General features: G+C 41.3%; 1 protein-coding gene across 1 annotated transcript in view; it reads right to left on the bottom strand.

Annotated features, from left to right (window-relative positions):
• The window catches only part of LOC132885397 (butyrophilin subfamily 1 member A1-like), a 54839-nt gene extending 32145 nt beyond the window's left edge, over nucleotides 1–22694 (bottom strand). Inside the window, exons 1-2 of the mRNA XM_060920050.1 lie at nucleotides 22608–22694; nucleotides 16749–16802 (exon numbers count right to left, since the gene is read on the bottom strand). Of these exons, the coding sequence (XP_060776033.1) occupies nucleotides 16749–16802; nucleotides 22608–22611 (58 nt within the window). The 5' untranslated portion in view covers nucleotides 22612–22694. The remainder of the gene's footprint in view (nucleotides 1–16748; nucleotides 16803–22607) is intronic.
• Nucleotides 22695–23403: the final 709 nt, after the last annotated feature.

Here is a 23403-nt window from a genome sequence, read left to right on the forward strand (position 1 = left end):
TATTTTAATTGGTAAGTCAATTCAGTTTTCAGCTTCTAAGGTGATATCAGACAAAAACGGTAGATACTTAATTGTTACAGGCACGCTATTTCATACTCCCGTTTTATTAGTTAACATATATGCCCCCAATTTTGATGATCCACACTTTATGAATAAACTTTTTGAATGTCTTCCCTCATTGAACAACAGCCTTCTTATAATTGGAGGGGACATGAACTGTGTAATTGATCCCAACCTAGACCGCTCTAACCCACGAACTCTGACCCCTTCTTTAATGTCGAGGTCACTTTCATATTTTATGTCCAAGAACAGTTGCATTGATCCTTGGAGATTTTATAACCCTTGTACCAAGGAATATTCTTTTTTTTCTCAGATGCATCAGTCTTTCTCTCGGATTGATTATTATTTTATTGATGCTAAACTAATTCCCAAAGTACTGTCTGTCAATTACCACCCAATTGTTATTTCTGACCATGCTCCTCTTTCTTTAGATGTTCAGTTCTCTTCACAACCCCGCTACTCAACACCTTGGAGGTTCAATACATTACTTCTTTCAGATGATAAGTTCACCGAATTTATTGCAACTAAAATTGATGATTATATCTCTATAAATCAAAATGATGTGGAACCTGTTTCTTGTTCACTACTGTGGGAATCATTAAAAGCATACTTGCGGGGACAAATTATTTCCTACTCTGCCCACTTAAGTCCCGTAAAACCAAATTGCAAGAACTCTCTATCAATATCACCAAATTGGACCAACATCTCTCTACTTGCCCCTCTCCCAGTTTACTTAAACAACGTGTTGATTTACAGACTGAATTTGATCTCATCACCACTAGTGATGTAGAGCGACTTCTCTTACGATCACGCTCCACATATTATGAACATGGCGACAAGGCAAGTCGGCTCCTGGCTCATCAACTACGTCGCCAGGCAGCCTCACGTATGATCCCTCAGATAAAAGATTCATCTGGCTCATTGCATAAGGATCCCACTACCATTAATTCTGTTTTTCACTCATTTTACTCCTCTTTATATACATCTGAATCTCCACCTGACACCACTGAAGTGAATTCATTCCTAGATAGCCTCAGTTTTCCTGTGTTAAGCTTAGATGCTGCTAAAAAACTTGACTCACCATTAACGGTAGAATAAATCACTCTCGCTGTGAGTAGCATGCAAAATAACAAAGCTCCTGGCCCTGATGGATTCCCAGTTGAATTTTTTAAGAGATTTCAGGAAAAACTGTTCCCTTTACTGCATGCTGTTTATAAAGAATCACTGGAACATGGCACTCTCCCTCCCACTTTAAGGCAAGCCTCCATAAGTCTCCTCTTAAAAAACGATAGGGATCCAAATCTCTGCAGCTCATACAGACCTCTCTCATTGATAAATGTAGATGCTAAGATCCTTGCTAAAGCTTTGGCCTGTCACCTGGAAAACATTGTACCAACTATTGTCTCACATGAGCAAACTGGATTTGTTAAGGGGCGGCAGTTATTTTTTAATGTCCGCACACTCCTAAATATTATTTACTCTAAAACTACCACAACACCACCCGAAGTAGTAATCTCGGTTGATGCAGAAAAAGCATTCGACAGGGTTGAATGGGACTATTTATTTACTGTACTAAAGAAATTTGGACTGGGAAATGGGTTCATTTCATGGATACGTCTCCTTTATACATCTCCACAAGCAAGCATCTCCACTAATGGTATCCAATCCAGTTTTTTCACTCTAACCCGTGGTACCAGACAGGGGTGTCCCCCATCTCCTCTATTGTTCACACTAGCTATAGAGCCCTTGTCAATCTTTCTGAGGTCCTCCTCAACTTTTAGAGGGATCTCACAATTGGGCATAGAATTTGTCACTTTATGCTGATGATTTATTGTTGTATGTCTCAGATCCTGTCCTTTCCATTCCCACAATTTTATCTGCTTTCCAGAGATTTGGATCATTCTCAGGCTATAAAGTGAACATCTCTAAAAGTGAATGCTATCCTATTAATGCTTCAGCACCACAGCTTACACAGTCAGATGTCCATTTTAAGATGAACCTGTCTGGCTTTAGGTATCTTGGGATCAGCGTTACTAGAACGTTAAAGTCATTTTTTTTCTGCTAATTTTTTTTTTACCTTTAATGTCTAAAATTAAATCTAACTTCCAAAGATGGAGAAGCTTGCCTCTCTCGTTAATTGGAAGAATTCACGCAGTTAAAATGAACATCTTGCCCAAATTTCTATTTTTGTTCCATTGTCTCCCACTTTTCCTGCCAAAGCAGTTTTTTAAAACAATTGATCAAACTATTTCTGATTTCTTATGGTGTGGAAAGGCTCCCAGGATCCGTAAATCCATACTTCAGAGATGTAAATTCAATGGTGGATTGACACTTCCGAATTTCCAACTGTATTATTGGGCAGCACATATTCATATAATTTAATTTTGGTTCAAATCTACGAATCTGCCATGGTGCAACTTGGAGGCACAGTCATGTGTTTCATCCTCCTTACCTGCTTTACTTACCTCTTCTATTCCATCTAACCTCTCTGGCTTTACAAATAATCAAGTGGTTTACTCCACACTTAAAATTTGGTATCAGTTTAGGAAGCACTTCAAATTTAAGTCAGCATCTACATTAGCTCCTTTACTGAAGAATAATTTATTTCAACCTCCGCTTACAGATTCAGCCTTTCTCGCATGGCATAATAAAGGCCTGAAATGTTTTAAAGACCTTTACAAGGATGGTATTTTTCGCAGCTTTATAGATCTCTCAAGAGAATTTCATCTCCCACCTTCTCATCTCTTTCGATACTTTCAAATTAGACACTGAGCTAAAGCTTTGTTTCCAGTTTTTCCTTCCTCACCGAACAACTCTACACTGGGAGGTGTTTTTAAACCGCGATCCACTTCAAAAATCATTTATTTCTAAAGTTTATAACGAACTTCTTTCTTTTGATTGCTCACCAGTTACTAAAGTTAGGACTGCCTGGGAAGTAGTCTGGTTAACACCAGACCATATCACAAGTGAAATATGGTCTGGAATCCGCCTATTGAATTTCTCGTAGGGGAGGTGTGGTTTACGATTGTCAACGGCCGTTTATTGGACGTTGCGAATGTCTATCATTTGGCGTATACGTAGCCCATGGCCAATCATGGCAGTTGTACCCGGTGACGTAGTTAGAGCGACGAAGAAGAGAAGGAAAGAGAAAGAGAAGGCAAAACAAAAATAGGAAAACAATGGCACCGAACGATTACTGCCGTTTGTGCAAGACAAATATGAGAGAAGCTGGTTTGGTTAGTTTGGTTCGTATCGCTTGCCGCCATGTTAAATGTGATCCATAAACAGTCCCAAATAAACTACAAGCTTCCGTTTGTCGGGTAGTACGCGTCACCGTCTTTCCACCCCTCCCCACTCTCTGATTGGCTCCCTAACTCAGGCGAGCCTTTAGACCAGGGGTGTCCAAACTGATCCATAAAGGGCTGTGTGGCTGCAGGTTTTCATTCCAGCCATGCAGCAGCACACCTGATTTGGCTTATTCAATCAACTGACACACCCACCCTTTTATCAAGGGTGGGTGTGGCTGCAAGTATTTGACTGTGTGAAGACAGTTCAGTTGATTGAATGAGCCAAGTCAGGTGTGCTGCTGCATGGCTGGAATGAAAACCTGCAGCCACATGGCCCTTTATGGATCAGTTTGGACACCCCTGCTTTAGACCATAGTTTCCATGCTGTCTTTTCAGATCGGCACGATTGTGCAAAGCAGCATGGGATTTCCCAGGCTACCTGGGAAGATGAACTGGATCTAAACTTGGAGGATGACTGGTGGGACACTGCTCTTAAGAAAATTCACACAAGCTCATCCTGTGCTCGTCTCACACTTACACAGTTTAAAGTACTGTTTAGAGTCCATTTTTCCAAAGCTCGATTGTCTCAAATCTATCCCAGTATTGCCGACAAATGCGACAAATGTCATGCCTCATCCTGCAATTTAACCCATATGTTCTACTCTTGTCCGCTACTCTCTTGCTTCTGGTTGAATTATTTTGATACCATGTCTAAAATACTTTCAGTGACCATAAAAGTCTCCCCCCATGTTGCCATATTCGGGCTCCCAGAGGACCATAACCGGTTTACCTCTCATCAATTAGATATTTTAGCTTTTACTTCCTTACTGGCAAGACGCCACCTTCTCCACTGGAAGTCGACTAAAGCTCCCTCGAGTAGTCAGTGGCTCAATGACGTCATGTCTTTTCAAAAGTTGGAAAAGATCAGATATTCAGTGAACGGTAACTCTGCTAAATTTTATAACAAGTGGCTTCCCTTTCTTACATTCTTCCACTCTCTCCAGTCTCTGCCCCCTAACTGACGGACCCTCTCTCTCCCTTTTTATTTATTTATTTATTTTAGGGGTGGGGTTTTTTTGCCTTTTGGTTTTATTTGTACGGTGCAGCTTTAATATTTAATTATTACATAATAGAACTTCGTTATTTATTTATTTTTATTTTCTTTGAATTGTGTAATGTCTTGTTCTTGTTTGTATGAAAAAAAATCCTAGGAGGTAGACTGTATGCCTTTCTCTTAATTCATCGAGATGCACAGTATTTCTGTGGTATTGGTAGGTGAATTTTGTAGATTGTTGTGCAGGGATGGTGTGGTACTTAATGTTGATTTGACATTGATTCCTGTTTTGATGTGCCTTGCCTCCTAATAAAAATATAAAGAAAAAAAACTGCATCTCGTTTGCCTTTCTTTCTCCGGCTTATTAAAGAGACAGTATACAATTTCAATACCAGTAATTACAATGAATTAAATCAAATTATGGATATAGTTCACAATGTGTTATATTTATAATAATGTATTATTGTATAGTTTTAATTAATTATAATATAATGCTAGTTTATATTTATTCATCCTGGTTTCATAAGGGAAATTGGAACCTGTGTTACAAATCTCTCTCTCTCTCTCTCTAATTTAATTAATTAGACACGAGTGATTTACTGGGAAATATGCCACTTGTATTTTTCATATGAACTACATTCGAGACCTGAGTAACATATTTTCCATATCCTGAGGATATCGATGAATTGTTTTGATTCACTTGGGTAGTTTTTATTTCGGAATGTGTCCATATAATAAGAAGAAAATTACACCTTGGTTTGAAGATATGAAGATTTTCTTCTTGGGAGCACAGTGGTGTAGTGGTTAGCACTGTCGCCTCACACAAGAAGGTTCTGGGTGCGAGCCTCGTGGCCGGCGAGGGCCTTTCTGTGTGGAGTTTGCATGTTATCCCCGTGTCTGTGTGGGTTTCCTCTGGGTGCTCCAGTTTCCCCCACAGTCCAAAGACATGCAGGTTAGGTTAACTGGTGACTCTAAATTGACCGTAGGTGTGAGTGTGAATGGTTGTGTCTCTGTGTTAGCCTTGTGATGATATGGTGACTTGTCCAGGGTGTACCCCACCTCTCGCCCATAGTCAGCTGGGATAGGTTCCAGCTTCCTCACGACCCTGCACAGGATAAGCGGTTGCAGATAATGGATGGATGGATTTTCTTCTCATGTTGGAAAAACTCATATTTTTCATCTGAAACACATCCTGGACCTGAGTGACATATTTTCCAATATCTTCACTCTGATGATGTCACTTCCAGTGTTTTCCTCCTGAGTTGACGCACATTGTCAAAATGGCAAACCAGTTAAAAATTAAAATACTTTTAAGTTGCTTTTTTTTGTGGATGTGTCTACAGTTAGGTCCATATATATTTGGACACTGACACAAATTTTCTTTTTTTTACCTGTTTACTGAAACATATTCAAGTTATAGTTATATAATGGACATGGACAAAGTCCAGACTTTCAGCTTTCATTTGAGGGTATCCACATTAAAATTGGATGAAGGGTTTAGGAGTTTCAACTCCTTAACATGTGCCACCCTGTTTTTAAAGAGACCAAAAGTAATTGGACAATTGACTCAAAGGCTATTTCGTGGGCACGTGTGGGCAATTCCTTCGTTATGTCATTCTCAATTAAGCAGATAAAAGGCCTGGAGTTGATTTGAGGTGCGGTGCTTGCATTTGGAAGATTTTGCTGTGAAGAAAACATGCAGTCAAAGGAGCTCTCCATGCAGGTGAAACAAGCCATCCCTAAGCTGCGAAAACAGAAAAACCCATCCGAGAAATTGCTACAATATTAGAAGTGGCAAAATCTACAGTTTGGTACATCCTGAGTTCACTGGTGAACTCATAAATGCAAAAAGACCTGGATGCCCACAGAAGACAACAGTGGTGGATGATCGCAGAATAATTTCCATGGTGAAGAGAAACCCCTTCACAACAGCCAACCAAGTGAAGAAAAAAGTATGGCAAAGGTGTGGTACAGCTCATGATCCAAAGCATACCACATCATCTGTAAAACATGGCGGAGGCAGCATGATAGCTTGGGCATGCATGGCTGCCAGTGGCACTGGGTCACTAGTGTTTAATGATGATGTGAGACAGGACAGAAGCAGCCGGATGAATTCTGAGGCATTCAGAGAGTATTTGTGTGCTCAAATCCAGCCAAATGCAGCCAAACTGATTGGTCGGTGTTTCATAATACAGATGGACAATGACCCAAAACATAAAGCCAAAGCAACCCAGGAGTTTATTAAAGCAAAGAAGTGGAATATTCTTGAATGGCCAAGTCAGTCACCTGATCTCAACCCAATTGAGCATGCATTTCACTTGTTAAAGACTAAACTTCAGACAGAAAGGCCCACAAACAAACAGCAACTGAAAGCCACTGCAGTAAAGGCCTAGCAGAGCATTAAAAAGGAGGAAACACAGCGTCTGGTGATGTCCATGGGTTCAAGACTTCAGGCAGTCATTGCCAACAAAGGGTTTTCAACCAAGTATTAGAAATGAACATTTTATTTACAATTATTTATCTCATCTCATCTCATTATCTCTAGCCGCTTTATCCTTCTACAGGGTCGCAGGCAAGCTGGAGCCTATCCCAGCTGACTACGGGCAAGAGGCGGGGTACACCCTGGACAAGTCGCCAGGTCATCACAGAGCTAACACATAGACACAGACAACCATTCACACTCACATTCACACCTACGGTCAATTTAGAGTCACCAGTTAACCTAACCTGCATGTCTTTGGACTGTGGGGGAAACCGGAGCACCCGGAGGAAACCCACGCGGACACGGGGAGAACATGCAAACTCCACACAGAAAGGCCCTCGCCGGCCACAGGGCTCGAACCCGGACCTTCTTGCTGTGAGACGACAGCGCTAACCACTACACCACCGTGCCGCCCGGACCTAACTGTATATAATAAAAAGAATATTACATGGTGATGTGATGATATGAAGTTTATCTTCTTGTGTTGAAAAATATTTCATTTGTTTGCTGTGCTTACTTGTGAAATATATTCAGCACTCGAAGATAAACTTCATATCTTCACTCTCTCTCATATCTTCTTCTTCCTCCTTGTCCAGCACAATTGCCAAGTCGGGGTCCATGTGGACCCTATTGATCCACATGTCAGATTAATTGGAGCACAGTTTTACACCAGATGTCCTTCCTAACACAACCCTCCAATTTCTGGACTTGGGGAACAACCATTCACACACACAGGCAATTTTGAGCCAGTTAACCTAACTGCATGTCTTTGGACTGTGGGAGGAAACCAGAGCACCTGGAGCAAACCCACACAGACATGGGGAGAACATGCAAACTCCACACAAAAAGGACCCTATCGGCCACTGGGCTCAAACCCACAACCTTCCACTGCACCACCGTGCCGCCTCTCTCTCTCTCACTCACACACACATACATACACACAAAAAAAAAACCCCAAAAAATGGCATTGAGCAGACACTCTTATCCAGAGCGATGTACAACATACCCAGAGCAGCCTTGGGAGCAGTTATGGGTTAGGGGCCTTGCTCAAGGGCACTTCAGCCATTCCTGCTGATCCAGGAAATTGAACCGGCAAACTTTTGGTCTCAGTGCTGCTTCTCTAACCATGAGGCATATGCATCCACACACTAGGGCATCTCAAAAAATTGGAACATTGTGGAAAAAGTTAATTTTTTAAATTCATAATTTAATTAAAAAGGGTAAACATTTTGAATTAAATTATGTAATGAATATTCTATATTCATTACATGTAAAGTGGAATATTTCAAGCCTTTTTTGTTTTAATTTTGATGATTATGGCTCAAAGCTCATGAAAATGAGAAATCCAGTATCTCAAATTATTCGAATACTTCATTTCAAGTTTCAGTAAAACAGTACCATGCATCTCTTGGTCTAGTTCACAACCACAATCATGGGGAAGACTGCTGACTTGACAGTTGTCCAGAAAACAATCATTGGCACCCTCCACAAGGAGGGTGAGCCACAGAAGATCATTGCTGAAAAGGCTGGCTGGAAAAGGTGCACAAGCAACAGGGATGACCGCAGCCTTGAGAGGATTGTCAACAAAAGTCGATTCAGGAACTTGGGAGAGCTTCACAAGGCGTGGACTGAGACTGGTGTCAGTGCATCAAGAGTCACCACACATAGATGTCTTCAAGAAAGGGGCTACAACTGTAACATTCCTGATATCGAGCCACTCCTGAGCCAGAGACAATGTCAGAAGCGTCTTACCTGGGCTAATGAGAGAAAGAACTGGACTGTTGCTCAGTGGTCCAAAGTCCACTTTTCAGATGAAGGTAAATTTTGCATTTCATTTGGAAAGCAAGGTCCTAGAGTCTGGAGGAAGAGTGGAGAGGCACAGAATCCAAGGTGTTTGAAGTCCAGTGTGAAGTGTCCACAGTCTGTGATGATTTGGGGTGCCATGCCATCTGCTAGTGTTGGTCCACTGTGTTTTATCAAGTCCAAAATCAACACAGCCATCTACCAGGAGATTTTAGAGCACTTCATGCTTCCATCTGCTGACAAGCTTTATGGAGATGCAGGTTTCCTTTTCCAGCAGGACTTAGCACCTGCCCACAGTGCCAAAACTACTACCCAGTGGTTTGCTGACCATGACATTACTGTGCTTGGTTGGCCAGCCAACTTGCCTGACCTGAACCTGATAGAGAATCTATGGGGTATTGTCAAGAGGAAGATGAGAAACACCCGACCCAAAAATACAGATGAGCTGAAGGCTGCTATCAAAGCAACCTGGGCTTCAGTAACACCTCAGCAGTGCCACAGACTGATCGCCTCCATGCCATGCCACACTGATGCAGTAATTTGTGGTAAAGGAGCCACAACCAAGTATTGAGTGAATAAATGATCAAACTTTTCAGAAGTTGGACATTTCTGTATTATAAATCCTTTTTTGATTGATCTTAGGAAATATTCTAATAATTTGAGATACTGGATTTCTAATTTTCATGAGCTATAAGCCATAATCATCAAAATTAAAACAAAAAATAGGCTTGAAATAGTTCAGTTTACATGTAATAAATATAGAAGATATGAAAGTTTACCTTTTTGTATTAAATTACAAAAAAAAACTTTTTCACAAGATTCAAATGTTTTGAGATGCACTAGTGTATATTGTTCTGTGTGTAACAAGACAGAGCTTCTTTAATTGTACTTTGTGGAAGCAAGGTCATTTTTTGTTTCTTGTCTTAATCCAACATTAGGTAGGAATAATACCTCAAAATATCTTTCAAAATCATTTTTGATGGAACATTGACATGTAATATGGAGAATGGCTTCTCTTCCATTCTGAGTCCACGCCTGGTTCGCCTATTATAGCGCTATGTAACTCAAAATAAAATGGCTGAACAGATTCTTGTAAGAATAAGCTTTAACAATATTCTCAGTGCAGACATCATGGCAGTCGAGGTGAAAAGACCAAAGATGATGCTGTTGGAGGAAACCAGAAAAAGAGAGAGTGACCGAGCCAGACAGGAGTAAATCTTTGAATGGAGTTTCCTCATTACTGAGAACAAAGAGAGATAAAAGGCTTCAAGACAGACACCAAGCTGGGTTTCTTTCTGTTGTCAAGTCAAAGTTGTCGACTCACTAGCTTTTGATCATGAGCCAAGTCAGTCCCTTTCCACAGAGGTTTAGCAGCTAGCTACATCTTGAGGTGATGTGAGCAAACTTGTGAGATAGCACTCAGCCATCGGTACAGTTAATAAGTGCTCTTGTGTTGGTTGCGGTCTAGCTTTGTTGGTGACCCAAGTTTGCATTATTTTGTGTCAGGGCATCCAAGATTTATCAGGTTAATTTAGTTGACTAACTGTTCTTTGTCTGGGAGCATCCTACAGCATTAGATATATCTCTCTGTGTGTGTGTGTGTGTGTGTGTGTGTGTGTGTGTGTGTGTGTGTGTTAGCATGGTTCTAGTTAGTGTCGGGAAATTTCACACCAAGGTTTCATGGCATGTGTTGAGCAGGAAGGGGCGTGTCACATGAAACCTCGTTTCAAGGCTTGTATTGTTTTACAGAAAACCATGTGACCGATGACAAATGAGGCCTCGGTTTGTGTGGTACACGTCAACGTGTCACTTTGAGTGTCGGTTCTGGGATAACAGCGCTTGAAACAGCTGGTACTTTGTGGTTTGTTAGATGGTGGTTTAGTTTGTGATGAAGTCAGTGTAGCAGAGCGGAGTATTGATGCCTTGTGGTTGTGAAACTTTTGAATAAAACTATATATTTGATGGTAAGATAATATAGTAGAAGCATAAAATAATAGTTAGTAGTGGTAGTTATTCTAGTAGTAGATTTATTATTTATCTCTAATGTATCCTTTCTTTTCTTTTATCCTTTTATTTTCCTTTCTTCTTCTTCTTCTTCTTCTTCTTCTTCTTCAATTTCTTTCTGAAATTGAGTCTGAAAGGAACAGGAAATCTTCCCTGATATGGGAATATTTTCAAATTGTTATAACCAGTCAGGTTTGTAATGTGTTCAGTAGTATTTTATGTTTGTCATTTTGTCTGTTTAAAATAATCATCATAACACATCATGCACTTTTATGGAATTTTCATGTCGTTCAGGTGAAGTGTTTGCTGTTCCAGAAAGAGCTTGTGTACAGCAATAATACTTCATCAATGCTTCAGCATCACTGAGCTGTTCATGAGAAGGCAAGGCTTTCCAGAAGTCAAGACACAAGCCACCGTAATAAACTAGTAATACTGTAGTATTATCAAAATTTATCTTCAAAAAAAGTCAATAAAAATTTCCCTCCTTCCTCTGTGTGTGTGTGTGTGTGTGTGTGTGTGTGTGTGTGTTCAAGTTCAAAGTGTTTATTGTCATCTGCACAGTAAGGACGTCCTCTTGCACAATGAAATTCTTAGTTTGCTGTCCACCATGAATGCCAATTACAAATAAATAAATAGGCAAAAGAAGTAATACAAAATAAAGGCAATATTGTGCAAAAATAAAAGCAAAGAAAGCAACAACAACAACAACAAAAAAAACACCCAGTATAGTACAAAATAAAGGTAAGTGTAGTGCAAAATCTCATCTCATTATCTGTAGCCGCTTTATCCTGTTCTACAGGGTCACAGGCGAGCTGGAGCCTATCCCAGCTGACTACGGGCGAAAGGAGGGGTACACCCTGGACAAGTCGCCAGGTCATCACAGGGCTGACACATAGACACAGACAACCATTCACACTCACATTCACACCTACGGTCAATTTAGAGTCACCAGTTAACCTAACCTGCATGTCTTTGGACTGTGGGGGAAACCGGAGCACCCGGAGGAAACCCACGTGGGTACGGGGAGAACATGCAAACTCCGCACAGAAAGGCCCTCGCCGGCCACGGGGCTCGAACCTGGACCTTCTTGCTGTGAGGCGACAGCGCTAACCACGACACCACCGTGCCGCCATAGTGCAAAATAGGTAGTGTAATACAAAAATAAGGCAAATCATCAGACATAGCAGCAGAAGGGCAGTAATGTGCGAAAGTGCAAACAATGTAACCAGATGTAAACAGTCAAGGAACAGCTCTGGTCATTAATTTTTGCACCAGAGTATATGGGTGGCACAGTGGTGTAGTGGTTAGCACAGTCACCTCACAGCAAGAAGCTTCTGGGTTCAAGCCCAGTGGCCGGCAGGGGCCTTTCTGTGTGGAGTTTGCATGTTTTCCCTGTGTCTGTGTGGGTTTCCTCCAGGTGCTCCAGTTTCCCTCAAAGACATATGGGACAGCCTTGGGGTGAGGTACCTAACTCCCAACTGCTCCGTGGGCACTATTAGCATGGCTGCCCACTGCTCTGAGTATATGTGTGTGTTCACTGCTTCAGATGGGTTAAATGTGGAGAGGAATTTCACAAGCATGTGATGAATAAAGTTGTTCTTCTTCTAACCAAGGGCTCATGGCCGTCACTTGATTTGGCTGCTATTCATAAAGTTTAGCAGTAGGTGTCACCAATGAGCACTGGGTTGAATGAAGTCTTGAGTTATGAATCTTTTGGTGAATCAGTGGGCTGGAAAGTCTCATTGCTTCATCAAGCCTCATTTGGTCTTCACTAATTCTGGTTATGATAGCTTAGCATGCTGCTGTTCTGAGTTGAAATACATGTATTTCAGCAAAAAAAAAAAGGTCTGATCATGTATGTTTACTTCAAGACATAAGTAATGATGTCTCACGGCTAACGGGGAAAATACTGACAATCAACAGCAGAGTCTCCATCCCTGTTAATAATATTTATGAAAGATGGTGATGTAGGCTGTAACCTTATCAGTGTTACCCCTGTCTGACACTGATTTGTAGTTTTTCAATGACAAAAGTCATCTAACCTCAGTCCTGTCTCAGGCCAGTATAGAAATAAATAAATCCATCTCACTCCAGAACACTGGGTCAGTCTTTGTCAATCTCACGCCTTGAGTGTTTGCAACTTTGAAAGCCTGTCTCAGCTTGTAATAAATTACAGTGCCCAGCGTAGATTACGTACAATATGGGTCTATGTCATGTCGATTACACACAAACTCCACATTCACCTAGTTAGCAAACAATGTATATGGCCTGAAAATACAGAGTATTTCAGCAAAACTAGAACTTTGTTATTCTTTTTGTTACATTATTATTCATATCTGATGTCACAATAAATAAAACTATGCAGTAATATTTGTGTAAAATTCTGTAATGTTACTCCATCTTGTCAGTCGATGTGTTTCTTTGGCTTCTGCTGTTTTCATATCCTTTAGTTTGTAAACAGATGCATGAGCACAGCTGTCCATGAGGGGAGCTCAAAACATCTCATTCATCTCATTATCTCTAGCCGCTTTATCCTGTTCTACAGGGTCGCAGGCAAGCTGGAGCCTATCCCAGCTGACTATGGGCAAAAGGCGGGGTACGCCCTGGACAAGTCTCCAGGTCATCACAGGGCTGACACATAGACAAAGACAACCATTCACACTCACATTCACACCTACGGTCAATTTAGAGCCACCAGTTAACCTAACCTGCATGTCTTTGGATTGTGGGGGAAACCGGAGCACCCGGAGGAAACCCATGCAGACACGGGGAGAACATGCAAACTCCGCACAGAAAGGCACTCGCCGGCCACGGGGCTCGAACCCAGACCTTCTTGCTGTGAGGCGACAGCGCTAACCACTACACCACCGTGCTGCCCAGCTCAAAACATCAGGGGCATAAAAGTGAATTACACCATGGAACTGTAGGGGGCGCCCAAGAGCATAATGGGGTTTTAATGAATAGATGCAATAGATACAGGGTCAAGACAGTAAGAATAAAACTCATCTCATCTCATCTCATTATCTCTAGCCGCTTTATCCTTCTACAGGGTCGCAGGCAAACTGGAGCCTATCCCAGCTGACTACGGGCGAAAGGCGGGGTACACCCTGGACAAGTCGCCAGGTCATCCCAGGGCTGACACATAGACACAGACAACCATTCACACTCACATTCACACCTACGGTCAATTCAGAGTCACCAGTTAGCCTAACCTGCATGTCTTTGGACTGTGGGGGAAACCGGAGCACCTGGAGGAAACCCATGCAGACACGGGGAGAACATGCCAACTCTGCACAGAAAGGCCCTCGCCGGCCACGGGGCTCGAACCCAGACCTTCTTGCTGTGAGGCGACAGCGCTAACCACTACACCACCGTGCTGCCCAGCTCAAAACATCAGGGGCATAAAAGTGAATTACACCATAGAACTGTAGGGGGCGCCCAAGAGCATAATGGGGTTTTAATGAATAGATGCAATAGATACAGGGTCAAGACAGTAAGAATAAAACTGTCTGAATTAATTTAAAAATTTTAATTTTAAAAACTTTACACTATATATGAACCAAGAAGATGGGGAGGAGCCGTCTAGTTCTTCACTGAATGGTTCATTGGAAAGAAGATGAGATGTGGGAAGAAAGTGCAAGTACCATTCCAGGATGCACAAAATAAAACTGGAGTCTCAATAGCTTTCCAAAGGAATTTAATATACAAAAAATGTGGATGCATTTTATTTTTGGGGTTAGTCCCTGAAAATTTCAGCCACATATTCGTGTTGTGCTCAGTGCATTTCACTGAAGACAATTTTAGCAACTTGGGGTCGGATCAGATGGGCTTTGTTATACAGCTTATATTGAAAGACAGAGCTGTTGGAGTTGACTGCGAGTCCGCAAACAGTAAATAAACCATTCAAAATAAAAAAATTAAATAAAATGTTAAATTCAGTATTAGATATTGTCATAGATTTCTCCTTTTGGAATGAAAATGATGCTAAATTTAGATAAAACACATTGTTTGACAATCATAATTTTCTCGGCTACATTATCTGAATTAACCATAATATTGGGGAAATAATAAACTCCCTCGCTTCAGACAGTTAGCTGTTGTTAGGTCAGTTAGCTTGGTCAGGTATCTTACCCAACTTTATGGATGTGATCGGGCACACAAGCTAAATAAATCCTACATGTATATAGTTTGGGGATATTTGTTTCAGATGTACACAAGCATCTGAATGTCATCATGAAAACAGCAACATGAAGACCGGAGCAAAACAATTCTGTATCAGTGTGATCGAGTGTGATCTTTTTGCTGAACGTTGAGAGGAGACTCCCAGATTAAAGACTTTTTTCTTTTGTGATGCATTTGCACTAAACTTTCAGTAAAGTAGCTGGAATTATAAAATTATCTTAAAAGGGACATGCATACACCTTTCAATTATTTTATATTATTCCCTGAAATTCTTTTGTAAAATTTGTGAGTTGTTTTCATTGGGAAAAAATGCCTTTGATCTTTTCTCATGCTGTTTTAGCATGGTATGAAACCCCAATCATGATGACGGGCTGATTTTGCGGCTGTGCCTTTAGATTTAAATATGTAAATAGCTTTTATCTGATTGGCTAACATCTTTTAATTGTCATCCACACACAGGTTCTGTTAGCCAATCAGAGGGATGTCGAACATGACAACAACAAGAGACACTGACTGCAGGCTGGAGTTCTGTTGACATGAGACATGTGACTTAGGGTTAAGGTGAGGCGGTCACGTGAAGGTCATGTGTTTCCTGTCTAGAGTGGAGCTCCAGTCTGCAGCCAGACCCTCCTCAGACAGCGAGGCATCAAGGACCGTTCAACACTGATCTCGAGAACTCTCGTTTTCGGTCTTCTAAGATGCCTTCAAACTGCTCCTGGTTGAAGGCAACGTTTAATTTAATTTTACCAACTTTATTGGACTGTTACAAAATAAACATAAAAAGAAATAAACATAATAAAGTAAGTCAGCCCAAAGGGGAGAACGCGAACGGGCGACCCATGCAAGGCGTTTCCCCGAAGGTATAAAAGAGAAAAATCATGCAACCACAGTCACGGTACACAGACCAAGTACATGAAAAGTCCGTATTATAGGTGGAGGTCAGTAATTCAAAGTACAGCTCTAACAGGGATGATTTGAAAACAGGGAGGCTACGGAATTTATCTGGGGAAAAATATTTACATACATAGTTCCATGGATGTATCCTCAATGCTCCCCATCACCTATAAATCTGTGCAGCAGCTCTCTCAAGGAGTGGAAAAAATAAAAAAGATGGCAGACCAAACTTAACAGAAAAGTGATTTTGTATACAAAAGTTTTGGGGCTTTTTTCACTTAGATTTTTGAAAAGTAAATGAGTTTAATATGATTTGTGAGGCATCTGTTAGCCAACTAACTAATTTGGTTTAGTTACATGCCGTGCTGATGTCACACGTTACCGTAAATTCTGTCCTAAAATGTCGTTCCAAACAAAAGTCCTGAGATGCCTTTAGTTGAAAGTCCTGCCTTATGAGACACCTGTCTATTACGGCCATGAGGCAACAAGGCAGCAACCTTCTGTTTCGAACGCAGATGATGGTTGACAGGAAAAGAAAGTTCGATCAGTGTCTAATGATCCTTGATTCCTCGCTGTCTTGTTAAACATCCTCCTGAGACAGCATTGTCCCATTTTTTCGAAAACACCTGATGCAAGTCTCGTGTGCTCAGTAAAAGTTCTTCATTAAAACTGTCAGTCTCTTCAGTTAATACACCAACATAATGGGTGTCTTTTCCTCCGTCCTTCACGTCTTTCCTTCAGCTCATGATGTTTTCCATCAAGGTTAACGAAAAGTGGTGAGGAAAGGACAGAGGACGGATTATTGGGATGCAGCCCAGGGTTCAGTTAAAGAGAGTCACACACCAAGAGGAGCTGAAATCAGTTCTCTCAAACAAAATTTATACGCCAATAAACTCCACTAAACTTACTGAATTCCACAAGCTTAGAGTTCACTAATGCACACAGAGAGAGAGAGAGAGAGAGAGAGAGAGTTTTTCCATACCTGATTGAGATTCCACAAAGCTGGAGAGAATCAGGAGAGTCACACAAATAACCCCTGAAAGAAAGGTTCTCATTATTGCTTCAGTCTGTTTCACAAGATAAATAACACTTTACACATTACACTTGTTTTTGTGCAATTTAACACGTCACTTCTCTCAAAAAAAATCTAAATACTCCAAAATACTCATTTTAAGATGAATATTTTCACAAGACACTAAAAGTAAACGCGCTTTGTTCCAAAGTTCATGCTTTCAGTTGGTGTACTTTTGTTTTTGTTCTTTTGAGAGACACCTTTTTTCTGAAGAAACATGAGAAGAGGTCAGGTGGTGTCTTTGAAGCAACTAGTTTAGGTTCAACTTGCACCAGGCCGAAGTTGTGTGATATAAAATTATAGTATGAGGCTGTATGTATGATAAAGTGTGAGTGATCTAGAAATATAAGTCCTCTACTGCCGAGGAGATTCTGTCTCAGGGATATCCGGGAGCAACAGTCACTGACACAGACTCAGCTGCTCAGAGATGTTTCTCAGTTTATTGAAGGATAAACATGAGGATATATCCACATTCAGGAGTGTGGTGGAGTGATATGATTGGAAAATGTAATCTCAGGAAGCAGAGTTGTCGGAGTGTGATGGGGAGCTTCAGTGGGTGATGGAAAATTACTGAGCAGGATCGCTTTATGACAAACAGAGAGCAGATGTGTGAGCAAAGATAAGTTTCAAGGATTGAACTGAAACTCACCAAAACAAGCTACAAGCACAAATCTCTCTATTAATGTATTCATACTAAAATACTCACTCGGGTTTTAAAGGAAAAATCCACCCTGAATGATTTGCATGTTAATCTTTATAATTATCAGCTGAGCTTCAGTGGAGTTCAAGATTTATTTTGGAATGAAATGCAAAGTTGATCTTTTCATCTGCACTCCCCAGCCACTTTATTAGGAACACCCATACTGTTTTACACACTTCTCGAATCAGCCAATCCCTCGACAGCAGCACAATGCATAAACTCATGCAGATACAAATCAAGAGCTTCAGTTTATGTTCACTTCAAACATCAGAATGGGAAAAATTGTGATCTCTGTGACTTTCACTGTGACATGGGTGTTGGTGCCAGATGGACTGGTTTGAGTGTTTCAGAAACTGCTGATCTCCTGGGGTTTTCACACACAACAGTCTCTGGAGTTTACACAGAATGGTGTGAGAAAAAAAACCATTAAGTAAGTGACAGTTCTGTGGGTGGAAATGTCTTGTTGATAAGAGAGGTCAGAGGAAAATGGACAGATTGGTGCGAGCTGCCAGAAAGAATATAGTAACTCATAGCAACTCTTTACAATCATGGTGAGCAGAAAAGCATCTCAGCATGCAACAGCAGAAGACCACACTGGTTTCCAGTCCTGCAGCCAAGAACAGGAATCTTAGAATCAAGAACAAGTTCCTATTAAAGTGGCCGGTGAATGTACATGTTGGTGATTTGAAATCGTATTAATCGTATCCTGCATTACCCACAATGCCATTCAACTGCCTGGTTATAGTGATGTCAGAAAGACTGTAACTCTCACTTAATCTCTGTGTAAATACTGATGCAGCAGAGCTTTAGTCCTTTAGTTTGTCCAGCTCTCTCACCTCCTCCTGTGTTCATGAAGCTCAAACTGAGTTCCTCTTAATCCCATTTTACACCAGACTGCTGTAACACCACATTCAACACGCTCACATGTTCACCAAGTGCACTTTACCCCAGACACTGACAGAGTACAGAGCAGCGATTTAAAATTAAATTAGGACATTTATTAGGAATTATGATATCTTAAAACACTACAAATTAAAATGTTTATGCTGATAATCTAAACAGCACAAGGGCAATATTTCAGTCTGTAGACGACTGTAACAGCGAGTGTTCTGGTATCAGGGAAAAGTTTTAAAACTGCCACAGAGCAAAGAACTGAAAATCTCACGCATTAACACACTTTATGTCAGCTAATCATATACAGTGGGGTAATGCATGTTTATAATATTTAAAGATATTTACAGATTATGTTTTCTTATCCACTGCATAAAAAAACCACAGGAATTAATGCTTTGTTTTAACACAGTGCAGGAAATCCTGCAGTTCCAGTAGGAGATTTTGAGCCATGCAGGTCGGCATGAGACATGACTTTTTTTGTGCTGATCTCAGTGGAGTCTCTCACACCACAAAGCTGAAATAATTAATCACATATAATTTTATATTTTATATTTTAAATGAAGCCATTAACCTGATTTAAAATAATTATATGTGATTAATTATTTCACATTTGTGGTGTGAGAGACTCCACTGAGAGTTAAGTTTTAAATCGAGTTAAGTGAAGCCATTAATCCAGCCACTGGGGGTGCATAAGTGTACTCTTGGTGCCGGTCCCAAACCCGGATAAATTGGAGAGGGTTGCGTCAGGAAGGGCATCCGGCGTAAAACTGTGCCAAATCTAACATGCGGAATGAAAAGAGAAATGCCATACCGGATCGGTCAGAGCCCGGGTTAACAACGACGGCCTCCGGTATTGTTGGTCAACAGGGTACCAGTGGAAAGTATGTTACTGTTGCACCAAAACGGAGAAGGAGAAAGAGAGGGGGGAGGTGTGTTAGTAAGTATGTTGGAAAGAAGGAAGTTGGACAGTTTGTGTGTGCAGGAGACGAGGTGGAAAGGAAGCAAGGCCAAGAACATTGGAGATGGATGCAAGTTGTTTTACTATGGAGTCGATGGAAAGAGAAATGGTGTTGGTATTGTTTTGAGGGGAGAGTTGGTCAACAGTGTGATTGATGTGAAGAGGGTGTCAGAGTGATAGGCATGAAGTTGAAGACTCAAGGAGTGTTAGTCAATGTTGTGTATGCGTACGCCCCACAGGTTGGATGTGAGAACGAAGAGAAAGAGTCTTTCTGGGAAAAGATGGATGAAGTTGTAGAAAGTATACCAAGGGCGGAGCGCGTGCTGATAAGAGCAGATTTCAATGGACATGTTGGCGAGGGAAACCGAGGAGATGAGGACGTGATGGGCAGATATGGTGTAAGAGAGAGAAATGTGGAAGGGCAAATGGTGGTTGATTTTTCAAAGAGGGTGAATTTGGCAATAGTCAATACATACTTCGAGAAGAAAGAGCAGCACAGGGTGACGTTTAAGAGTGGAGGAAGATCTACACAGGTGGACTACATACTCTGCAGAAGGGGTAACCTGAAGGAGTTTAGAGACTGTAAAGTGATGGCAGGGGAGAGTGTAGCTAGACAACATCAAGTGGTTGTGTGCAGGATGAGCTTGAAAGTGAAAAAGAGGAAACGTAAAATAGTGGAGCCGAAGATTAAGTGGTGGAAACTAAAAGAGGTTGAATATCAGAAGCAGTTTAGGGAAGAAATGAGACAAGCATTGAGTGGTCATGGAAGTCTGCCAGAAGATTGGAATACTACTGCTGTACTAGTAAGAGAGGCAGCAAGGAAGGAGCTAGGGTGGAAATCGGGAAGGAGGAAGGAAGACAAGAAGACATGGTGGTGGAACAAAGAAGTGCAGGAAATTATAAAAGAGAAGAGGCTAGCAAAGAAGAATTGGGATGATCAGAGAGACGAGAAAAGCAGGCGATTACACAGAGAGATGAGACAGAAGGCAAAAAGAGCAGTAGCGAAGGCAAAAACAGATGTATACCAGGAGTTGTACGAAAGACTGGAGACCAAAGAAGGAGAAAAAGACCTGTACAGACTAGCTAGGCAGAGAAACAGGGAAGCGAGAGATGTACAGTGGGTAAGAGTGATGAAAGATGTAAATGGAAATGTGCTGACAGAGTGTATTAAGAAGGTGGAAATAGTACTTTGAGGATTTATGAAATGAGGAGAATCCAAGAGAGAAAAGGTCAGATTCGTTGGAGACAGCAAATCAGGAAGCAGAGTTGGTTAGTAAGGATGAAGTGAGGGCAGCCATGAAAAGAATGAAGACTGGGAAAGCAGTCGGACCAGATGGTCTCCCGATTGAGGCTTGGAGATGTTTGGGTGATATGGCTGTGGAGTTCCGAACAAGATTGTTCAATAAGATCCTCAAGAATGAGAAAATGCAAAATGAATGGAGAAAGAGTGTGCTAGTCCCAATATACAAGAATAAGGGAGATGTACAGAGCTGCAGTAATTACAGAGGAATAAAATTGATGAGCCACACCATGAAGCTATGGGAAAAGGTATTGGAGGCGAGATTGAGAAGAGAGGTAGCAATCTGTGAACAGCAGTACGGGTTTATGCCAAGGAAGAGCACATCGGATGCAATTTTTGCTTCAAGAATGTTAATGGAGAAGTACAGAGAAGGCCATAGAAAGCTACATTGTGTGTTTGTAGACCTGGAGAAGGCATATGATAGAGTGCCGAGAGATGAGTTATGGTATTGTATGAGAAAGAGTGGAGTGAATGAGAAGTATATTAGAGTGGTACAAGACATGTATGAGAACAGTGAAACAGCAGTGAGGTGTGCAGTTGGAACGACTGAATGGTTCAAGGTGAAGGTGGGACTCCATCAAGGATCTGCTTTGAGTCCTTTTTTGTTTGACATAGTGATGGATAGCTTGACGGACGAAGTGAGGCAAGAGTCACCATGGAACGTGATGTTTGCGGATGATATTGTGATATGTGGTGAAAGTAGAAAGGAGGTTGAGTTGGGTTTGGAGAGATGGAGGTATGCATTGGAATGAAGAGGAATGAAGGTGAGCAGTAGCAAAACAGAATACATGTGCATCAATGAGAATGGGGATGAGAGTGTAGTAAAGATGCAAGGAGTAGATGTAAAGAAAGTTTGTGAATTCAAGTACCTGGGGTCAACTGTGCAGGAAAATGGGGGCTGCGATAGTGAGGTGAGAAAGAGAGCGCAGGCAGGGTGGAGCAGTTGGAGAAGGATTTCGGGAGTCATTTGTGATAGGAAAGTCACAGCAAAAGTGAAAGGTAAGATGTATAAGACAGTAGTGAGACCAGCTGTGATGTATGGATTGGAGACCGTACCCTTAAGGAAAAGACAGGAGGCAAAGTTGGAGGTGGCGGAGTTGAGGATGTTAAGGTTTGCGATGGGAGTGACAAGGTTGGACAGGATAAGGAACGAGCACATCAGAGGGACAGCACATGTGGAGAGCTTGGGAATTAAGCTAAGAGAGATGAGACTGAGATGGTATGGGCACATACTGAGAAGAGATGCAGAGCATGTGGGAAGGAGAATGTTGAGGATGGAGCTGCCAGGCAAACAAAAACGAGGAAGGCCAAAGAGGAGATACATGGATGTGGTGAGAGAGGACATGGAAGTGGCAGGTGTGGTAGAGAAGGATGCGGAAGACAGGGAGCAATGGAGATGAAAGATCCGCTGTGGCGACCCCTAATCGGGAGCAGCCAAAAGAAGAAGAAGAAGGTTAAGTGAAGCCATTGATTTGAGGTTGCTCACATTTACATTAAAACAGTTACGAGTTTTCATAAGTTTATATGCCCTTTACAATTCCAGAAACCAGTTTTCTCAAAAACAGCTTTTATAACTCAAATGTACACAACTCTGAGGGAAATAAACCCTGAAGTAGTAAAATGAGCTTAGAATTCACTGTATATAGCTAACACACACACACACACACACACACACACACACACACACACACACACACACACACACACACACACACACACACGCACAGATATCTGATTGAGATTCCATAAAGCTGTAGAGAATCAGGAGAGTCACACAAAAACAGAATGAAAGACAGTTTATCATTATTACTTCAGTCTGTTTCACAAGCCATCAATAACATTTACATTTACAAGGAACAACTTTCACTCAGTGAACAATTTTACACATCAGTTCTGTCAAAAACTCAAAATACTCACTCATTTTTAAGGTTTATAAGAAGACGCTAAAAGATAAAGCCTCTTTGTCTCTGTGCACACTTCAGTTTGGTGTGCTTTCATTTCTGTAACCTGTTTTATTAAACACACCCTTTTTCTACAGAAGCACGCTAAGAATTCAGGTTGTATCTCTGAGGTCACTAACTTTGTTGAAAATTGTAATGGTCCAAATTTAAATATTTTTCATTTCTTACTTGTACAAATAAGTACAAAAAATGTCAAACAAGGTTTTACTGTGGCTGAGAAAACCTGTTGAAAAAGCTGTGTTACTGTCCGGAGTGGTTGCTTACATGTGTCTCATGTCAGTCATTTTATCGATGCTTCCCAAAACCCATTCACTTCGACCCCATCTCAGTTTGTACATAAAGGAAAAATGTGTTGAAACTCAAGGAGCACCCAGTTGGTCCACCTTTCATCCACCCCGACACCACGTGCACGTCCATGATGAATGATTTAAAGTGCAGCTTAAAACAGCGCGTTGGTGAAGTCAAAAGCTGAAGTCGTCAGTCAACCACAGCCTTTAATTTATCACAAAACAATTCCTATAAAACTCATTTATCATCATGTTGGGGAAGATATTAAGGTCAACTGAAAAACTACAGGACACTATTCCTGAGAATAATTTGTGGAGATGGAACTAAAAATGGAGGTTTGGCTCAGTCTCCTTTCACTAACATGGGAATGGGCGGGGTTAAAAACTGTACTGTAACCAGCGAACAGACCTCAGACACATTTGGGCTTCACTTTTGACCCCCTGTTGGGACGTTCACTCAAATAT

Source organism: Neoarius graeffei, chromosome 1 (assembly GCF_027579695.1).
Source record: "Neoarius graeffei isolate fNeoGra1 chromosome 1, fNeoGra1.pri, whole genome shotgun sequence".
NCBI classification, from domain to species: Eukaryota; Metazoa; Chordata; class Actinopteri; order Siluriformes; family Ariidae; genus Neoarius; species Neoarius graeffei.